Source organism: Anguilla rostrata, chromosome 6 (genome assembly GCF_018555375.3).
Source record: "Anguilla rostrata isolate EN2019 chromosome 6, ASM1855537v3, whole genome shotgun sequence".
NCBI lineage: Eukaryota > Metazoa > Chordata > Actinopteri > Anguilliformes > Anguillidae > Anguilla > Anguilla rostrata.
In genome coordinates, this window is record NC_057938.1 from 43,911,548 (window position 1) to 43,934,391 (window position 22,844).

Sequence of the window (22,844 nt, forward strand, 5' to 3'; positions counted from 1 at the left end):
TTCAAAAGCATGTCTTTGAGCCAGTGGTTCGCACTCCTGGTCATAAAGAGCTGCAGGGTCTGCTTGCTCTCATTGTTACTCAGAACTTGAGCAGCACAGGAACTGATCAATTATAGCAGTTGATTGCACAGTTAACTCAGGTTACCCGGTTTCTGGGATCTGAATCAGTTGCTGATCTTAAGGAAAAAACAAAAACCAGCATATTCTGTGGCTCTCCAGGATTCAAGATGATTCGCTGTGATTATTTAATTAGTTGAATTATTAATTTAAAAATTGTATTCAGTTTTTGTGTGCAAGTTAAATGTTACATAACTGCCCTCATTTTTGATTAGCTTTCCCCACTGCTTCTAAGAAAACCAATCATGCCCCTGTAAAACATTTTAAAAAGCTGCAGTATGTCAGTGGTAGTAAGTAATTGAAAATTATCATGAGAGTGTCACTTGTAAACTTTGCTGTCAATCACCATCTGTGCTGAATTAATGGCTGAATTATTTTATAAACTTAGATTATTGAGGTGTTGCAAATTGAATAATTGTTTGAGAATCAGATATCCTAACCTATCACAAGGCTATCACAACCAGTAGCTCGCGGAGCACTGAAGTATAATGCAAGAAAACAAGGGGAGACAAACTGGTGGTCCTAGCAATAGCTATAGCTCTGCTATACGATACATTTAATTTAGCCATAACATTTGGTCTAATAAGATTTTGTAGATGTAGATGTCATGACCAGTCACGAACCAAACATTTGCTGCCCCAAGTTTTTTTTTAACCAATAACCACAAACAATTGTGCTGTAATAAGCCAACCAGAAAAATATGCCATGCCAGTTTATCATGGACACAACCTCTATAGTGCCATTTGTCCTGATTCCATAAAAGGTTGACTGAAGCAATCAAATAATAAGAATAAGTAACCATTTGAATCTGCACAAAGTGAGAAAAGATGCAAAAGGCTGAGAAATGTTCTAGAGATATGAAGTATTCAAAAAAAGGAAAAAGGAATCAAATTTTGTCAGGTCATTCAAACTCAAGGGTCTCTGTTCAAGTTAAATTTAATCTAAAATCACCTTATAAATTAATAGTGTCTTAGATGAGACCTGTAGAAAGTCAATGTCAAATTGTAAAAAAATCCTTGTTTGATTATATTTTTTGACTTATTGTCATACAGATGACTCCTTTGCCATCTGTGTGATATATGTAATCTCTACTGTACATAATGAGCCTTCCCAGAACATGCTGTACTTATGTTCAACTTTGCCTAAGTACTTATGTCCATTAAAGCACCACATAATTTTCCTGATCTATCCACCCATTGTTTCTGGATGGCCTTACTGTAAACCTGTGTGTGTGTGTACGTGCATGCGAGCGTGCGTGCGTGCGTGTGAGTGCATTCTCACTATCATGCGCTTTCTCCAACAAAATGGCCAAATTCCTCAGAAATGTTTTCAGGTCAGGTTTTATTTATTGTATCTTTTCACAGCAGCAGCAATTTAAGCTCCATCTGGAGGGAACTTAACCCACAATTCACAGCACGGTTGCATGTGTGCAGAGAAGCCTTTATTGTACAGCAGACCTTGCATGAAAGATGGTTTCCATTACATGGGCACTGCGACTCTCTGTGTTCCAGAACACATTTCCATGGCAAACTGTGTCATTGAACACATGTAGTATTCCTGTCGTAGATTTAGGCACACTTTTGGTCATATCAGCTGCAACTACCCCGCTAATAAAATGTTAAGTCATGAATTTTTTTTTTTCATCTTATACCACTTTTCAGAACTAAGTAATGCAGGTGGATTGACAATTTCTATCATGGGAATCAGAGTACATTACGACTGTTTTCCAGATATGTAGCTCTTGCACAATCACATATGAAGGCTGGCATATCGTAATTACATTGTGCAAACAGCAAGCAACAAACTGAAACTAGTACAGTAAGAGAAAAAGGGATACATATATTGCCATTCTCTGATCAACAGGTCAAGTTAAAGATCTGGCCTCAATAATTCTGCCTTTGCAGAAATATATCCTTTAAAGGTTGATATCCTGTTTAGCTTAATGTCCACACAACCACTCATTTCCAAATAACAATTAATAAGTTGGGCCCAAAAATAAATGAAACTGAGAAATTAATACATGAATGTATACATACGTGCATACATATATTTTACTGTACATACATTTCAATTTACACATTAGGTTTGAATAAAAAACATGTTTTCAATCCTTTAAATTCCTACCTCTGGTACACATTATCCATAATACAACTAGTAAGTCATTTTCATGGGAGGATGTGCTAGCCCACATCTTATTTGTTTCCTACTTAACTTTTGTGTGATATTTCGCAATAAATTGCAGACATATTCATTTCTGTCATTACACTACTGGAGCTGCTGAAAATTGTCTAACTCAAGCTCATAATTAGTCTCCTTTCGACTCATTCTGACATAACCTTATTTTCTGAATAGGCTACATTATGATCTATAGACCATCATTTTTAGCAGGTGAAATAAAACTTTTGAAATCTAATCAGATTGTGCAAGTTTATACTCAATAAACAATTCTATTATTAAAATATGCCAATCAACGGGTGGCAGACTTCAATAATTGGCTACATCCACGAATGTCTATTTTATTGATTTTTTAGTCGCTAAGAAAATCGTATAATTTAGTTAATATGGGTGTATGACGATGTAAGTAAATATAATACATATTGATACATTTACAATAAACACAAACTATATAAATTATATAAACAATTACACTGCTTTAAGCCATGTTGGATATTAATAATCAGTTATGAAACAGTTAATTTGGTAGTAAATGATAGAAGCGAAGTCTCCAATCTGTGAACACGAAATGTCTCTTGAGGGTTGAATCAAGTCTGTTTTTACAGCCCGTCATTAATAATACGATAATGTTGAGTTTAACTATTTAAGAATGATCAATGGGCATTTGCAGCTGAACTGCAACATGTATCATACTACGTCGCTGACGAGTATGCTTTTTGTCATTCAGGAATGGTTAATTGCTTGGCTGCATTGATTCTGCAACGTCAATATGAATGTCCATTTGTATCGGATTTTACATTACTATTGATATTAGATAATTCTTAGACAAACCAGAACTTGCGTTACGCACAAAATTATAGGGCTTCAGAAACTGGCTATTTCTTTTGCATTGTGAAGTCAATTAATCGGTGCCAAGCCCTTTCACAGAATTGCGCTTTCTGGTAAGTAAATAAATAAATAAATAAATAAATAAATAAATAAATAAATAAATAAATAAATACACTTTAGCTGTGTATAAAGTAGCTAATATTTTGTCTGAGAGACTGCTGTTTACTGTTATATTTAACCCAAACCACTGACAGCTTTAAGCTTGTGTATATGCTCAAAGCCTCTCTCCATAGCAATATCTTGCTGCTTAACGTTGTGTTTCCGTTTTAGAAAGGACTCAAACACAATACGTGAAGTACGTCTTGTCGTTTGGAATGCAGAATGCAGAGATGCAGTTTTTAATTTGCGCAAGTTTTCTAAGCAGTGGCTTTGGCAGTAGACTAGCCACAAAATGGTTTGCTACCGTGATATAAGCTAGAATTGTAGTGATACACTTAAGTTTAACAGGAAATAATGAACATATTTTGACGATGTTTTATGTTTATCAGGATCACATAACAAAGATTTTGTGGACCATTACATCAGGAGACGATTTTGGTAGCCGTAGCTTGTTTCACGTTGCGCTTTACCGGTACCTCAAGATCTACAACACCTAAAGCGTACGAGCTTGTGAAAAGCCTTTTTGAAATCATCGTTGGACATTGTATAAATGATGGGATTGATTAAAGAGTTAAGGTAACCTAGCCACGTGAATATGTCAAATAACTCTTGATAGAAAGTGCAGGTTGTACATATAGACACCAATAACGTGTAAATGAAGAAGGGCAACCAGCATATTATGTATGCGCCCAATATTATTCCCAAAGTTTTAGTCGCCTTTTTCTCCCTGGCAGCGGAGATTCGCTTCTTTTCCAAAAGTGCATCGGACACGGTCACTTTAACCTGATTTGCACTGATGGAGGAACCTGTATCGTAAGAGGAGGATTCGTGCGTACCGTAGGTCAGAGACGTCGTAGACGCCACGGATCCCGGCGAGTTTGTGATCAAATGAGCTGAAGTAAGTCTTTTCCCTGTTTTTTTGGGCGACTGTTTTAAGATCCGTTTTCGGGCTTCAACGTAGATCCGACCATAGAGAACAATAAGCAGCAGAGTGGGTATATAAAAAGCCCCAAACGTTGAATAGATAGTGTAGAAAATGTGGTCTGTATTTACATCACAGCTGGTCAACTCCCCCGCTTTGACCTGACGCCAGAACAAGGGTGGCATAGAGATGGAGATAGCAATCACCCAAGCGGTAGCAATCATCCCCGCCGCGCGCGCTGATGTGCGCTTTTTTGAATATTCGACTGCATCCGTTATAGCCCAGTAACGATCCAAGGCAATTACACAGAGGTGAAGAATTGATGCTGTGCAACACGTGATATCCGAAGACAACCAAATGTCGCATATCACTTGGCCCAAGGTCCATGTGTGAGTTACCGTGTACAATGCGCTTATGGGCATCACCAAAATGGACACTAAAAGGTCGGTGACGGCTAGTGAGGCTATAAGAAAGTTCGCTGGAGTGTGCAACTTCCTGGACTGATAAATTGTAGCAATGACGAAAGCGTTTGATAATGTTGTGGCAAAAGTTATAATTGACAGGGTTACCGCTAAGCCTGCCTGGAAAACGAGATTTGCGTCTTTTTCCTCCACTTTTGAGGTGTAGTTCGCATTTGTGTCGTTGGTTGAAATATTCAGCAGCCCTCCGTAAATCGCGGGCGTCGGCTTGAACTGACTAGAGCGCTCCATCCCTCACGACTGTCTAATCCTAGGTCTGATGTGAAGCACTATCTACAGAATTATCAAAGAGCCTTTTCTTTTTTTAGAAATAAATAAAAGAGCGACATCGCTAAAACAGAGGTATGTCTTCCCGGTAGAATGTCGATATCCTGGACATCTTTTCCACATATAACTCTCTTCCAGTCCACTGTTTCACTGTGACACAGGTCACAGCAGATGCAGTAAAATAAATGTGTAGAAGCGTTTCAGTGGCCAGTGGCGCTTTCCGTTTGCTTAAAAAAACTCTTCATTCACATTTTCCACAAAAGTTAAAGCCTAAAGTCTCCATCACCAACGATTCCACTGTACCCACTCTTATATCATTCTTCTTATTGCATTCTGTCCATATTGGAAAAACAACTGTACATTCAAGAATAAAAAAATACATGATCCCTTTACATGTGTGATATTCTAGTCCATTTTGAGGCGAATTTCTATACTGTGCAGTTCTTCAGAAGTTTGACAGTAGAGTGAAAGGGTGTGCACCCGGCTCCGTACAACGCATTCTGGCAGAAAACACGCAGCACTGATCGAAATGGCCCCTTTCCTCTCCAAAAGGAGTGAGAGTTGTCGTCCACCGGGTCGTAACGTCCATGCGTTTGCAATGCTGCCTGTCCACAACCAACGAAGAGTGAAAACTGCCGTTACGAGGTTGCAGTTTCAACTAAATTTAGTTTCACTGGACTGCGTCAGGACCTTCGTGGGTCCAGCATCAGACACTCCAAGAGGCTCGTTGCTCGGGATACTCCCGAATTTCAGGTTTGAATCACAGCTTCCACACGATGTAGAACCTTGGACAACTCTCATCTTAGCTCCATGAAGAATGCGTGGCACATCCTTGTACCCGTTATTTGTTTTGTTTGCTCTGTTTCTGAGGAAATACCATTCGAATTCGTTGTTCAAGTTACTCTGACTTTTAAAATAAAATTGCTGTCTGTCTGATGTGAAATTAACTTTTAGAAAGATGCGATTGTGACTGCAACACATGCCAATAGGAAAATAATTATCCGTTCATTCGTCTTTGCAATTCCATTGACCGGGATACAACAGATCAGTTAGTCCACCAAAACGAATAGTATTAGAGATTTGAAGCGTTAACGATACAAGATGAATTAATGTCCTGAATGTCGCAGTTTACAGCGCAAATGCGAATGCCGCTCTTCGGTTCTGCACGCTGTAGTACAGTGCGTTCCACTACGGGTTCTTGCCACGGCGCGTGGCAGTGTTTACCGAACTAGCCTGCTGCACCAGCCCTTTCCCGCAGGGGTCTCTATAATCACATCCGCCCATTGACAAACTGCTTGTTTCTTGAGTGCTCTCACGTCCCCAGATTTTTGGAACATTCAGTGTATTCCCACCTAGCTGGAAAACACAAATTGCGCTTACTCCATCTTTTGAATGTATTTTTAGTTGGCTTTTGACATTTATGGGTGTAAGTGCAGCTATTATCTCTCTAATTGTTTCACCATTCACAATCTATTCTACTTAAAATCTTTAAAAAGAAAGAAAAAACTAGCTATTTCTCTGTATATACTTCTGCAGTGTCTTAAAACAAATGACCCGCTACGCAATGCATCCATTATTTAACCAAGGCTTTTTGTGGAATTTAACAGAAAATCTTAGCAGTTCCTTACTCTGATTGCAGCAAACGGAGTTTTGGCCTGAATAGATGAAGGGCCACACAGAATCACAATGGTCACCAGGCCAGACACTTTTACGATGCTTTTCAAGTATGATCAGAGATAGTTCTATCTTGAGGTTTGTTGTCTATACTGTCTTTTATTGGAAAAAAACTTTTTTTTAAAAAGAACATGCATTTACAACCTTGTGTTCACACACACACACACACACACACATTCAGGATGATGGGGTAGTGTAGTTCCACTTCCTAAGATTCATAATCATAACCCTCCACAGTAACCCATACTGCTGATATGTGCATTTTTGTTACGTTCAGAGTAAGGACCCACGCGCAGACCAGGGAAATCCAAGAAAACGTTGTCTTTATTCCGTGCGAAGTTCGAAGCCAGGTGATCAGAGAGAGTGCGGTACAGAATCGAGTTTCCAGAAGAAAAGTAAAAAGACAGGCAAAAAGTCAAAAACCAGGAGATCAGAAATAGCGAAGGTACAAAGGGGCAGGCAAAAGAGAAGTCAGGCAAAGGGGTGTCGCAGGAATCTCAAAATACAAAGGCTTACAAATAATCGGCACAATGAATTTGATCAACGTTCTGACAGGGACATGGTGGAAAAGACTGACATTTATACACTGGGGAAGGTAACAATCAAGGAGGGGTTACGTGAGTGAGGGCGGAGTAACAAACAACATCCAGGTGAAGAACATTAGGATAACTAATTAAATGACAGGGGACTGACAAAACGCGGACTGGAATCACATAGACAACAATGATAACAGACGGCCTGGGTTTAGCAGGTAAAACACGTGCAGAGAGAGAGAGGTGCAGTTAGAGCAAGAGACAGGTGCAGGCAATTGCAGAACTCAGCGTTAGAGCAGGCTAGAAAGAAAAGGGGCGGAGCTACAGCGCAGCATGGAAAAGGGGAGACTGGTTAATGTATTAGTATAGTGATCTAAACTATCAAAAACCCAAAACTAGTGTGTGTTAGTCCATTAGTAATATTCACATGTTAGTATATTAGCGAGGTTAGTACTTTACAATCTATAAGTTAGTAGGGATTAGTAGAAATTAGTAAAACTAGAAATCAGCAGGAAGAAAGTAAAGCGAGACTGGAAAGAAGGGGGGAAACCACGAAAACCCGGAACCACCCGAATAGTGAAATCACGCAAGTACAGGGGAGTGAAGCAGCTCAGGGAACACAGACACAGAGACAGTACTGGGGAGACAAGTGACCGGAACTACAGACTACAACACATTTTATAGCATTCATAAAACCTCTTCAGAATATTCATATTTGTACCATATTCATATCAGGACAACTTTCTTTCTCACATGTAAGTGTATCCTATGTCCCGATATATGTTGCCTGTCAGATAATTAAATTCATATCCTGCTCTATTTTATTTAATTACTTTTTTATCTTCTCAGGTATGTCCCTGTGTCATTTTCATAGATAATGTACATTGTCTGTGTCAGTTTCATAATTGTCAAGAACTCGATCATTGCTTAATGGATTTTTAATCCATCCATGTTCTTACAGGCTTTTCCACATATGAATATTCCAGTGCTAATAGTTATTCGATTCTTCAGGCACATCAGTGTCTTGGTCCACACAAACAGCTTTGGTGCAAACCATATAGAGTGAGTATTGCAGGCTTATTTGTTACATTTTGGAAGAAGAGATGGTTTAAAAAAAAAAAATTAACATAGCCTACACAGTGCCTGTGGATTCAAACACATTAAGCCATATGTCAGAATATTTGCAGCCATAGGTTTTCATGGACATAACAATGAATATGCTCTCATCATGAAGCAAAGAAGGATGAGCAGGGATTTTATTCATTTATTTATTTATTTTATTGTGCTGTGAACACATCATGAAAAGTAACGTGTTGTATAGCTTTGATAATATTTGACTGCTCTCTCGGCCTGCAGTATGGTCCTCTTGCTCACCTTTCTGGTCAGTGAGCAAAAACAAAGAATGTGTTACAATTATGTGCCTTCCCTGCTGTTTTCATTGATTGCATTACTCAGAAAAGCAGACAGCACACATCTCACTGTTAATGGGCCTTCAGTGTATTTGACTCGATTCACATGCAAGACGATATTCAGTACAGAAGCCATTCATAATCCAATATGTTAACTAAAATGAATACAGGCTGGTGACAGGCTATGTGATTCAATGGCTAAAAAATATGGCCTTTAAATAAATCGAACGATTCATTAAATAAATAGAAAGAGATCACAGGCTTCAGGCTGTCATTGAATGCAAAGGATCTCTAACCAAGTAATATAAAAAAGGGCTGTAATTCCTACACAGATCACCCGATATGGATGTAAATACCCTCAAATCAAAACGGGCAGTCTGCACTTTAGCCTCATATCCATTGTTTCAGGTTCAATGTGCTAGAGTACAGAGCCAAGATAACAAAAAATTGTGTCACTGTCCAAATACTTACAGACTGCGCTGTAGCAGCTGAAATGTTAAGACAAGGGATTCAAAGACAATATCTGCAAGCTCGGGGTCTGAATACCCCAGAGATGTGCTTTTCACTTGACTTTTCTGTTCTGACATTGTGCTGTGTACTTTGTCAAGGAGAAAGTACAAAGCGGCTAGTATATTTCCTGCAATGTATTCTCATGCATTTACAATCAAGACAGTGGCTACAGAGATACACTATGCGACGCAGTAAATAGAACGCAATTCTCTAAGCATAGCTATTAAGAAAAGGAAATGTCAAAACACGGGAGGGTAGCCACTTAAAACAAAAGAGCAGAAGGCCATATTAATGTGTAAATTACGGCCACTAAGGAAAAAGTGTATGTAATGTGACTCGTCCCTGTCCTGTGATGCAGGGCCATTCAGACTCTTTGGAGGACATATGCTGAAAATCAGATGTGGGAGGGGGAGGGGGAGGGGGAGGGGTGGGGTTGGGGGTTGTCTTGTGCTTTAAAAAAAAATGCTGCAGCCAATAGGGCACTTTTGCTGTCTCATGGCAGGGGGCATATGCTTCAGCATATGTTGGTGTCTATCTGTGCACGCGCCTGCTGTGAAGGGTTCTTCACATTGCATTATACAACAGGAAAGCGTGGTCAAAAACGTGTACAGAAAAGATGAGATACTGCAATTACAGACAATTCCAAGCTAATTACTCAGTGTGCATGTCGCCTAATACCGAATCATGTTCTTTCAATTAGGCAAGGTTCTCATGCCATACCGCAAGTCTAAAACACAATGTCTCGTAAATTCATGATAACGCACATAGTGTACGCTGTAGATATATCTGTACAAGGGATGAAAGGGAAAAGGGCATGATGTGTGGGGCTCCAGCTCCTGAGCACGGCATGATAACTGATATAAAAGATAACTGGCTTACAGAGCTGTGGATTTATATAAAAATGAGATCTATCCTAACCATTGTTCAACTGCACAGCCTTTCTCAGTGTTCGAACATACAAAATAAAAAACACTAATTACCCTTTATTTCAGCTCTCTGCTTGTATAAATAGGAGATAACAGGATTTCTCAAGGGGCTTCTGCAGGATTGAATCTGTCACCCCTACAATGCTGATATTATAACAGTGCCAGTAGTCTCTCCTCTGGGCCTAGTATTGATTCAGAGCTATGCAAGTGTGAAAAAGGAGGGGCGGGGGGGGGGGGGATAAAGGGGGATTCTGACTGCACCACCTTTAAGGGTAAAACGCATGTAAATAAAACGGGTTATTTGAATAAGACAGTTTGAGTATGGAGTGCAAAAAAATAAATCTAGCCAATCATTGTTGAGCTTTTTTTTTAAGCAGTTTCTCTTCAGTTGCAGTAAGAACATAAAATTTACAATTTAAACCTGTAAATCTATAGCAGTTTGTAGAAAAGACATGTTTTATGTTCACATTTATATGGAATGTATCTCTAATGTATCTGAATGTATAAAGAAATGTAACCTTTTGTCAGACTGTGGGAACATTTTCAGTGAAGACAAATATTTTATGAGCCATAGAATTACAATAATATACATGTCAGGCAGAATTATATAAAATGCATGACTGTGTGTTTATACTACGGCTGGGAGGTATCTCACTAGGAAAAAACGTAGTAATGTTTGCTGTAATCAAGTGTGACTCTAAATCTTGAAGGTAATGCTGGTTGCCATGTGTCTCGGTTTATAAAGCAGAAATACGGAGTGAAATGTTTTGGTAAAAAAAAAGTTATTTAATAAGAACGGACTGCCATCTCATTCACATAGACACACAGGGGATTCCAAGCATGTGATCACTCGTGTTCTCATCAAAACCAGCTATGTTCTAACCAGTTTCCTATTGGTTGAGTCCAGATAAGACTGAATTCCTGAAGGAAAAGGTCTGGAGTGCATGGATGCAATATGAGCCCTTTATTGCTGCAAAATAAGACTGACGCGTTTCGATGCTACTGCGTCTTCATCATTTATGTAAAGCATCTTTACCTAACATGACTCTCTTTTTACATAACTGACGAAGGCGCAGTAGAGTTGAAACGCGTCAGTGTTATTTCTCACCGTTAAAGGGCTCATATTGCATCCGTGTGCTCTAGGCCTTTTCCTTCTGGAATTCAGTCTTATCTGGATTCAACCAATAGGAAACTGGTTTAAAACAGAGCTACATTCTGAAACTCATAGCACTTCCCTACAGCTGAGAAGCACAGGAAGAGCCTTCCAGCTGACCGATGCACAATGACCTCCTTGTTGATATCCAGATAAGCATGGTTGATAGAAAAAAGGGCATGGTCCCCAGTAGGCCATGGTCAGGTAACAGGACACAGAAATTAAACTGGAAGAGAAACAGAAACTGGTCATGTTGATTCACCCAATGTTTCAACAAGGACCATTCAATTTTTATGATGCTATCAATTTAAATGGGATGGAATATGTTCAGCTATGCATAATGACTTTCTGCTTAGTGTGCTTGCCCTTGTGCTACAGCATGGGTGAAGAATATGAATGGGCAGCAGTAGTCACACATTCAGAATTGTTATTTGATAAGGACTGATACATACTGCCGTCGGATCCATTGAACAATAACATTTACTGCTTATAATAATTTCCAGTGCTTGTACCAAGAAGGGCTCACAATATATTTAAAATTGAACAAACAGTAAACAAAATGGTAGCATTTGGTATCTGGTAATTAAATTACCAGATACCTAATCTTAAGGATTCCAAATCTTAAGGTTCTGATTGCATACCTTATATTGACAAATTTTGTCAATAAAAAGGTATGCAATCAGAACCTTAAGATTTAAGAAAAATATGTGCACAACATCACATTTTTATCAAGACAGTTGTATTACATGTTGTTTTACTATCTGTTTAATGTTAGCAATATTGGATTTCTGGTTTTCTCATGTAAAGATGAACACTAGTGACAAATAGATTTTTAGAAACTATAAATTGCTCATCTTCTCAAGTGTAGTGAGCCAAGTTTTTAAACACTGTTGGGCCAATAAACAATCCCTTTGGATCACTTTAGGCACCTTTTAAAGTCATGTCATTTAGTCTCTAACAACTCTAAAAGCACTAAAATCATTTTCTGAGGCCGTTTTCAGATTTGAGTCTGGCCCAAAATGCGGGCTACAATTTGATCCACTTACACAAAGGCACATAGAATCAATTCTCTGTGTGACAACATGTTATTTTCTAAAGCAGACAGGATTCTGACAGCACACAAGTCACCCTTAGCATCTACTCTGTGACTCTGGAGGATTTGTCTCTAGACTCACAGTCATCCATGACTTGTCTCATTTTTCAAAAAAGCATTTGTCAGCTGAGACGTCTTGACAGGTATCTCCATATCTGACATGGTTTTTCACACAGAAACAATGAATAATTCTAAATTAACCACTTTAAACAGAAAACAGGGGATAGCATCCCAAACCCTATGAATTTAGTAGCTTCAATGAAAATACAATAGCCCACTATTTATATCTTATACGGTATTAAAAATGCAACATATTTTTTTACATACTGTAGAAGCGTTGTTCGAAAATTATCAATGGAAATCTATGCACACAATTTTCAATAACTTATTATCAATTTTCTAGGCCTACATATACTAAAATGAACCACAGTCATCATGCATATTGTGTTTGAAGCATACCGCATGCAATAGAATGGTTTGCAGATGAGTAAATATGGACATGGTAGAGGCGGCTGCCTTATTTAACGCACCCCTAACTATGGGTAAACAAAGCTGTATAAAACACGGTCTAATTATGGCTGGAAAAAAATATTCAGATTCACCGGAATCTGGTGTCACCAGGCAACAATATCACATCTGCAATTGTGATACATTCAGAAGGCTTCAGCACCTTCTGACCGACAACAAATAGAACAACAGACACGCCACCATACCATTCTATATCAGCTTGAAGAATTTTGAGGGTTAATGTTTCCTGGCTTCCCAAAGTACAGGAGAGAGATTTGGACATTGCGATATCCCAATCAGCTGCTGTACGGTAAAGTGACAGACTCAGGATAAAGACACCATAGCCTACTGTACACATGTTGGCATGGTCCTGAATGACAGGAATAAAACAGCATGTTATGGCTGGCCATGCAGATATTAAAATAGAACCTAGCCAAGTAAAAATGTGTGCAATCAGTCTGTTCCAGCACCGAGACGGGTAGAGAGTGTACACTGCAGGAGGGAGAGACATATTGCTATCCATGTGCACTGTGCAACTCAGGTGATTGGAGGTTTCTTGATGGCTCCTTGATGGAACAGATTGCCATATTACCACGGCCATAAACACATAACCTTGCTGAGTTGTGCGCTTTATTTCCTGGTGAGAGGAATGTACTGTATAATCCTGAGGATACATAAGCAGGTGTGAGCAGAGTGGGCATTGCTAGCAGCAAATGGAGAGCACATTAAATATTTCACTCATTTGTGAAATATTAAAATGACCATAAGTGCATTCTGCCAGCAGCCATACCACCCCTGTTACTTTTTCATGTCAAAGTGCTGAAGCTAAGCAGTGTGGGTTAGTTAGTACTTGGATCGGAGACCTCATGGGATTGTAAAGCTGCTGCTGCAAGAGGTGTAAATGGGTCAAAAGGGGGCACACTTCCCTCTGGACCAAATTGAAAATCGAATGCCCCAGCACAGCGATGGGGAAACTGCAGTAGACGGTGCCATCCTCTGGATTGGACATTAAATTGAGGTCCTGACTCGCTGCGGTCATAAAGGTGCCGTTGGACTTTTTGAAAGAGTGAGTGTTAACCCTGATGTCCTGGGCAAATTCCCACAGGACTGTCTCTATACCTGGCTGATCTCCCCATATAATTTGACTGGCTGCACAACCCCCTGCTTTCCTACTTTGAGTAAATGTGTAATACTGTAAGTGCTCCAGCTTCATATACCAGTTTTCTACAGTAGCCTATATGATAAATCACTAATTCAATTCTTGTTGAGTAAAGTTTTAATCTGAATAATCTGTTGTATTATTTTTTCCCTCACAGTGTAGCCTATTGTTTTTTTGCTGTAAACCTTGTTGTTAGGCTGCATTTTAACGGCTGTTTTTCCTCTTTCTAGGCTAATGTTTGCGGTGGGATGGCCTAGTTGGAGCCCTGTGTCTCGCTAAATGAAACATTTAAACACCCTTGTCACAGCTGTCTGATTTCATGAACCTTGTCGAACCATTCAGTTAATATTCGCAACAGGAATTCAGACAGGCTGAAAAGATGTTCAATCAAATGTAATTAACATGATGATTTTAAACCGAATGAAACAGTGTTGCTCGTCAGCTCCTTAATCTTTTCTGTAAAATTCTGCGCGTTCAAAGACATCTTTTGGTGGTTGTTAGGAAGGAGTTCGTCTGTTAAATATCCGCGTCCACGAGGCTGGGAATGACGCGAGGCTTGCAGAGAAGTCGCGCAAGGTAGTTAAATAGCCAACGGTAGGTAGCAGAGTGTACCGCCAGTGTTAACTGGTTACCTCGCCAGTCCGCTGTCTTTTGAATATTGAAACATGATATAGCAAGGATATGCCTAATCATCTGATCATTTCAACTCGTTCTGTGGATAGCGATGAGTGAGACAGAAGGGGGTCATGTCAAGTTGGAAAGGTACAACTAAGAAAGTGACGTTATCCGGTTTCCCTTTTTGGTAGCAACTAGTTAGCTAGATAGCTTTAACGAGGATATCAACTACGTAGCTAGTGTGCTAACTTCAACTAACTAGCCGGCTGTACCCCGATATCCTAACGTTTTCTGTGCATTATCCCCTTGTTGCGTATAAAACTACTGTGGCTAGTTGAACTTTGGATAATAGCTAGCGAGATATATGTAAGATGACATTAATACATGTGGATTTGGGTCGCGATCTTCGAATTCTGGAAGGCTAATGTTACCCGAATTAATTTAGCTACTCCCTGAGTTCCTATCAACACTTTAATTCAGATCTGATTATCGAAGAACTGATACTGATAATTCAGGAAGGACCGAGCTATATTACCAGCATAATCACAGTTAAATTATATTCTTAGGTGTGTCTGCAAACAATTTGACGAATTAATCGGGGTACGTTGAGACGCGTTTTGTCTTTCACTCAGTTACTGACAGACCATTCGCATTGCATAACAATATTTTATGCTGAATATCTTCCATCTCGCTGTCACCTAGAAAGTTGAGTGTGAGAAGGGCACAGTTAAGCACTTTCATCATAGCAAGAATGGACCCCGCAAATGGGGTCGTTTGTTATGATAGGTGAGGTCAGTTGTTATAATTCTTTTAAATATAAAAAAGGTTGGAAAAACTATTACATTTTAAAACGAATTGTACGTTTCATGTTTTCGTACTGAACGGATTACTAGACGTGATTAATAGGAGATCCAGCCTGTTGTTTCTTATTTAAATTACATTAGAGTTCATTTCATACACTAGCAACTCAGTTGTTTTCCATCCAGTCCAGATTTTCCCATCTCCATCAGCTCTAAGTAAAAGCAACGACAATAGAAAGTACTGCAACCCAATTAACTTTTTCTGGGCAGTACTTACAGTAACTATATGGTTTCAATTTGTATGTGTGTTTTAGTTCATTACAGCTATGTCAAGCATATGTAACTTGTAACTGCTGACCCTTATGTGTAACAATCTGCCCCGCCTGCCTGGCCATGTTTTACTGGGTTATGCTAGAGGGTGTCTAAGTCTATGCCGGTCAGTTGAAGAGGGTGTCTATGGTGGTGTGCAACGTGATCGCTAGCTTGTTTCTGATCGGGCGAGGACATCACCAAGCAATTTACCCCATGTCACAACGGACCCCGCGCTCTCCTATGTGTGACTGTATGACATCATCACCCAAATTCCAAATAATAATGTGATTTACTGCCTTGGCTGGGGACCTCGGTCTGCACTCAGCGAGGAAGTCGTTGGCCTATGTCTTGTTTTGCAGTGAGGATTCTGTTAAAAATTCTGCAGCAGACCTGCAGCATTACAGGGGCGTCACTGCTGTGACTCAGATAATGAGACTGATAACCGTCACTCAGGTTATTTCTGGAGTTTAGAGGTGGAGAATGTAGCAGAGTTCAGAAATGTGAGTGAACATATGAACATATGCTACAGGAGGAGGTGTGCCCTCCGCAGCTTGAATAAGAGTATGATTAGCTCCCTTGGCTAGGCTTGGCCTTTAGCTCTACGAGCTAATAGTGTTTTTTGATGTCTCGTGCAGATGGTATGAGCCACAGATGCAACTCTAAGCAGACCCACCCCTTTTCTTTCAAAACACACAATTATTTCACTCATAACTGCCTTTATCTGTCCAGTAATGTTAAAGCACAGTATTTTAATAACAGCTTAATCTGTCTTAATCTGAACTACTGGGAGAGTGAGGCTTCATGAACCAAAACCAGGCAGAGAAGCCATATGCTATCAGTGACTCTGAGCCAATTGTTGTATTTTGTTGTGAAGAGCAGAGTCTCTTGATTTCAAACAAGCCAGACACAGAGAGCTCATTATGGCTCTTCCCGGTATGGGGTTCATGAAACCTCGCCGCTTAGGTGCGAGCTCAGGTGAAATGAAATTCAGCAAACACGGCGCGCTCTCCCATGACTAGGCTTAGGAAACAGCGAGCAACTGCTTCTAATAAAGGTAGCCGGGTGATGAGTTCAGGCAAAGAGTTTTTTTTTTTTGAAGTACTGTATAACTTTACTGCCTAAGGAAATTAGTAGGTCACCCTAATGGGTTCTTTGATGCTGTAAATCAGGAGCTGACCTGAAGAATTGGTACCTCCGGACAGTTAAGCTCGCTGCTGCGGTTGCTGTAATAAAGAGCAAGCCGCCCGGGAGAAGCGGGAGACAGCAGGCCGAACACCTCGCAGCCGAGCTCCGGAGCCAGGATGTGGACTGGAAGGCCAAAGCCCAGAGCCTGCAGGAGGAAGTCCTGCATCTGCGGCAGGAACTGTTTCTTAACAAGATCCTGTCTAGGAATAGCACTTGTGATGGAACAGGTAACGTTTGTCCCTCGTTGCTGTCTTTACTATGCAAATGTCTTTGTCTGTTCAGTGGCTGGATGGATTTGTATTTTGTACAATTCTTTGCTTGAGCAATGAAGAAAATTGGAATGCCCATTTGTATTTGTAGGCCTGTCTAATTGTTTCAGTGACCTTGATCAGTTGGGAGGGTACAGACAAGCAGACATTTTCTTTTCTGAAGCAGAGAATAAACCCATTGACTGACCTCAGTGACATCACTGATAATAACTTACTGCCCTGGCTGCTGGCTACAGCACTTTCGTGGTCCTCATTTCACATCAGACTAAGTCATGTCTTTGTGCTTGAACAGTGTCTTATCAGACTGAACCTCCCAGAAGCCATATTCAAATGTTCCATAATAGAATTCTGAGGCCCTACTGAAACAACTTGAAAACCTACACACTAAAATGGTCAGTGGTAAATCAATTCTCATGGAGTACATAGGGTCCCTATTGGACTCATATGCACTCTGTTAGAGCTGAATTAACACTGGACATTTTGCTGTGTATTTTATTTTAGTGTTGAGCCACCAGAGTATATGTCAGTATACTTTAAAATGACAGCCACATATGGTGTGAACATGAAGGGAATGCAGTGTCATAAAACAAAGACTGTTTTATTACAGGCAATAGGCTGTAGCAAAACAGATGTATATTGAATATTATTGTAATGTGCTCAAATGTGTTATTTTATTCAACTGTAGAGCCGAGGGACTCAGGCTCATTAAATGTTGCCAGCTCTCAGTGAGGGGTACGAAATCAGTATGTGAATGAATCATTAGGGCTTTGAATGGCTATTGTTGCAGGGGATAAGGCTGCGTTCAGAATTCCGCAATACTAGCCATTGAACCTAGGAAAAACAAGGCTGAAGAGACCTTGTGTGTATTGTCTTATTTTTCGAGTGTCAAAGGTATTGAACGAAGACCACACAAAGGGGTGGACTAATGAGCCTTGGCATCATCGGCACAAAAGGTTGCCTTAGGAACCGGTTCCTTTGATGTGCAAACCGAATTTTTAAATAAGCGAAAACGACTCAGGTGAATGTGCCCGGCGAGAGCTGAACGGTGAAGTTCAGTGGAAAACGGGTAATTGAGTCATAAAAGAAGCAATTGCATCCTATAGAAGAAGGAGGCCCAGGGCAGGGTAGAGAGGAGCACAGATGATCGCGCATTATCTAAGACTTTAAATGACACGTTTGGGTTAGCACGGGGTCGGGGGCTAATGCTCAAGGTCAGTGTCTAGCAAGGAGAGCAGGATAATTACGCTGCGCGGAATTGCAGACGCATGCATCGAGCTCACGCTAAAGCTTCTGCTCGCTGTCGTCCGCGCGCCTCAGGAGACGGCGGCATCGATCCGCTCCGCCCGGAACCCGGGGGCCCCGCGAAGGACACGCCAACCTGGGAGAAGGACTCCGGCTGCGACACGGAGGAGAACTCCGAAGCAGCGCCGCCCGCCCCGCACCCCGGGGAGCTCGCGCTGGCCGGCCCCGCCCCCCGGGCCCCGTCGAGCTCCGCCCCCGAAGGCGGGCCCCGGGACCGGGCCGTCCTGCTCCACACGCGGTTCCTGCAGAACCTGCTGGGCCTGGCTCGGCTGGAGGGCGAGGACCTCCCGGGCAGGGACCGCTCCGTGGTGCCCGATTCCGTCTGCCAGTTGCTGTCGGGCATGGCGTCGGCGTGCAGAGAGCTCCGCACACCGCCCCCCGCCCCGCTGCTCCTCCAGGCCGCCAGGGTGGCGGCGCGGGCGGTGGACTGCGGAATCTCTGGCAGACTGCCGTCAGTGGGCGTCATGGCACAAGTGGAGGACTCCCTGAAAGAGCTCACTGACCTGCTCCTGAATAACAGCCAGCTCAACAGGGTAAGAACAACTTCAGTCCTCTCCTTGTATGTCCTGCATAATCACTATAGCTGTTTGTCCATGTATTTTAGGTCACATACCAGTACACACGTCACATGGTGCCAGGACAAGGGAGGGGGGGATTGATTGGAAACCTAAACAAGGACTTTTATAATTGGCCGACCAGTGATAAGTGGCACCCAAACAAAACATTTGTAAGCGGTCAGTTTACAGTTATATTCCAATTTCACTTGGGTGATCAAGCCCAAGGAAAACACACCACAAAACCAAGCTATTTTGGGTTTGAGGGGAGAAACAGTAAATCCTACACCGGAGGTCGGCCAGCGACAGCCTCCTGAAGGCATGTCAGACTGCTTTTTTTAAGTGCCTGATGAAAGCAATAAAAAAAAAAAAAACAGGCTGACTACTATTCAAACTCAAGTGCCTGCAGGAGAGGTCGCCGCTGTCCATGGTACTGAAGGTCTTCCATTAGCTTTGGGAGAAGGCGGACTGAATAAATCAGGGTTAGAACACTCTGACCTATCCGCTCGTTGGTGCCTATCCTCAGCCTAGTTACTCTGTGTGTTTAATTTGCTTGTTTACAGTTTCTTTGGCAACAACGCTTGTATGAGTCACCGTGCCTTAAACCTGTCTTATTAGCTGCGAAGGACAGCGGGAACCACTGCCAACCGCTCAAGAGGAGAAGCAGCCCTTTCTCCTTCTCTGCCAATCCTTCCGATGTCAGAGGCTGGGTTTTTAATAGTTTTTGTGCTGTCGTAGCCGTGCCGATTGTGATGACACACCGCTCTCGCAGGCTCGGAATAGTATCAAATCCATTTAGCGCCGTTTCCTGAGGTGTTCCCTGAGGGAATGTGGTCGTGTTGAGATCAGGCTCCGGGAGCTTGCTGCGGTTAGCCGTGCCTGCCAGATTGCGTGGCGTTGATGCGTCCGATGCGGACAAAAATCAGCAAGTTCCTCTATACGTCTCATTTGTGAACCAACGCGAATCGTAATTCGTTCAAATTCTGCGCCGGATTCGAACGCGCCCTCCTGGATTTTAAGCACGTTCGTTACCTTCGTTTCCAGGATCAGCGTGTTTCGAGCACGTTGACCTCTCGCGTCCTTTTGCCCCCCCCGCGTGCCTCGCTCCGCTCTCACCTCCTTGCGGCACGTGACTCAAGAGCAAAGCCGGCTAATTTTCCACGCTGGCGCATTCTGAATGGCTCTTTGCGTGAAACGCCATATTCTTCGCCCTCAGGAAGGAGGGGAAAAAAACCGCAGCTACCTAGAGACAAGAAGGTTAATCACCGCTCATGTTACAACCTGATCATTTTAATTCAGAGTCTACCGCCTTCCTCCCGGAATGTTAAATGGCTGTAATAAAGCGGAGGCCTGGTCTCCAGACGCTGATATGTTTTGACCCGAACTTCATTAACAGGAAGGTGTTCGGCGAACATAATTTGGAGAGCAGTAGTTTTGACGGTTGAGGGGGATTGGGGGGGGGGGTAGGGGGGGTTGGTCAGATGAATGCCTCCACTTTCGAGTCGCTTAACCTTGCACACGAGAGGGACACTTTGCGGCGACGTTATATATCGTCGTCCCGCCTTCACGATTTATGCCGGCTTCCTGGTCCCGAAGGCCCGTTTCTTCCCCTTCTCTACCCCCCTCAGGATTTGCGCAGAAGCTGGAAACAGGAAACAGGTGGCGGTGTCACCCGATTCCGTCCTGTCGCTCGGCTCACGGCCGACAGACACAGATAGACGAGCCCCCTCCGTGTCAGTGTTAAGGCTCGTCACTCAGTCTGCGACGGGCATGGCAGCTTAACAATCCATGTGGGGGTTAGCCGTCGCCAGCAAATTTTGCGCCAGAGCCCTCTCTTGGAGTCGCGCCTCGTTTCCAAGGGGGGGTGCGATGGACGGAGTCATTAATCATACCGCGTACAAGATCGCGCTTGTTTTCAATTACCTTGACGAGCCATCCCGATAGCATGGCGCACCGCAGCAAAAAGCCTCGCCTTAATGAAGTCAGATCCAGCAGCACATTGTGATTGCTTTGCGCAAACTAAAAAAGTTAAGCTTAATCAATAGTCGTCGCGGCAGTTCATATTTGCATCATATTTCATCGAACCGTGTGCCCTGCATTTTCACGACCTTATCTTGTTTTTGCGCGTCAGGGTCTTTGAGAAGACACGAACCGCAGCCTAGCTTTTGATTACTCTTTTTGTTTCTCAGCATGCTTGAGTTCCCTCAAAGTCCTCTCGGCCTTCTTCCAAACAAAAGCTATTAAATAATCAGCTCCTAAGGCGGCTAAAGTCTCAAACTGTGGCGTAGCTTGGTGCAATTTATCTGAGCTCAGGGCCAAACGAACTCTAGCTTGTTGGAGTGGTTTGGAGGAGCTGTTACAGAAATTGACTTGTTGGCAGATGTTTAGTCTGTCCCTTGTACCCTTGAGCATACCTGTAATCTGAACAGTAAATATCATTATATATCTAAATATATCATATGATTTATGACATAAATAAGCATGGCGCGTTGCCTGATGGGAGGCAGGTAATGATACCGTGGCCCCAGAGCGATAATCAAAAATTCATAATTCCGTACTTTGAGCTTATAGCGTCAGAAGTTTTAAGATCTTGGCTCCCTGGCGGTAGGCTATAGGAAAAAAGGACTCCATCTTGAAGACATTTGATTCGGTTCACCTTGAAGCTTTCTCCTGCCAAACGGAAAAGGCCGAGCGGGGCTGAGGTTTCCAGTTTGCTGCCAGACGTCGTTACGGAGACGGTGAAAAGCACCCTGCCCTGTGAGCAGAGACGGAAGTAACCTTTTTTTGGTTCGAATACCAATTTAGCAAAAATGGATTGTGATTTGAACAGCTGTTCTTGGGAAATCTTTTGCATTTCTGTGTAAGCATTTAAATTAGCCTCGTTTTGCGAGTATGCGTACTGTACGTGAAACTAATGGCTGCAAATGCTTTGTGCAATGCAGTATATTTCATATGGTGGCAAGAAAAATGACATTTGTTATTTTCACACTACAAGGAACTTCATTTTGCAGATATAACAGTGCATCTTAACACTTACAGATTCTACTTGGTACTATGTTGTATATTTTGTGTATAATTTCATCCATTTACAGAGGAAATTTGGTTATGCATTAAAGTTAATTGAAAAACTGAAACACTGTGCGGTAGGTGCAAAGCAGTATATATGGCCCCTGGCTTCTGGAATGGGAGTACGCATTGACTAGAGAGGGTGCTTCTGTCAGCTAAATAGGTTACTGGTAATGGAACAGAAAAGTGGTAGCTACATTTTTAATAGATTGCTTGCATCATAGCTTGAGTGTTGTTCCCGCAATTTATCACTGTCTACGCAACGTAGACAGCATAAAGCAAACTGCTGGCTCACGATCTGTAGGAAGAACTTGGGAGGCATTTAGGGTGTCCTTTCAATAGCTGACAACAGTCAGAGCCCATGACAGTCATAATTGGAAGGACCTGTATTTTATTAAACTTTTAAGACTTTAGGAGAACTGTAATCACACATCTATGGGAATGCACCAGATGTTCTCCAACGTATCATGGGTGACTAGAGCAGAATCTGCTAGCATGATCCGGAACCCGTTCGTGGCTTGGGTGAATTTGCCTTCTCCACCATCTGCGTATGCTCTACCAGTCTAAACCAGTGTTATGAAAGCCGTGGGCTCGAATTACTCTAACGACTTTCAATGTGACTTTGGGAAGCCATGATAATTCATCTCCATTTCCTCGTTTTTTTAAAAATATTATGCAGATCATACTGATCACCGTGGACAGTCGCGATATGCTTGGGAGGGCAAGACCGGAGAAGGCACTGGATTGTGAGATTGAAAGAATCCCTTTTAAACGCTGACGAGGGCTAAAGATTAGATTAAAAAAACCGGCATGGCTGTATGGAACGTGTG

The 22,844-nt window shown here is 41.9% G+C and overlaps 2 protein-coding genes across 2 annotated transcripts in view; one reads left to right on the plus strand and one right to left on the minus strand.

The window, feature by feature from the left end:
• Positions 1-1,441: 1,441 nt before the first annotated feature.
• On the minus strand, positions 1,442-6,152 carry LOC135257300 (5-hydroxytryptamine receptor 1B-like). Its single transcript, XM_064339904.1, has one exon. It carries the CDS (start codon positions 4,909-4,911, stop codon positions 3,757-3,759), a length of 1,155 nt encoding a protein of 384 aa, XP_064195974.1. The 5' UTR covers positions 4,912-6,152; the 3' UTR covers positions 1,442-3,756.
• An 8,359-nt stretch (positions 6,153-14,511) lies between these two features.
• Positions 14,512-22,844, plus strand: part of mei4 (meiosis-specific, MEI4 homolog (S. cerevisiae)) — a 48,522-nt gene continuing 40,189 nt past the window's right edge. Inside the window, exons 1-3 of the mRNA XM_064339905.1 lie at positions 14,512-14,673; positions 16,808-17,050; positions 18,410-18,927. Of these exons, the coding sequence (XP_064195975.1) occupies positions 14,658-14,673; positions 16,808-17,050; positions 18,410-18,927 (777 nt within the window). The 5' untranslated portion in view covers positions 14,512-14,657. The remainder of the gene's footprint in view (positions 14,674-16,807; positions 17,051-18,409; positions 18,928-22,844) is intronic.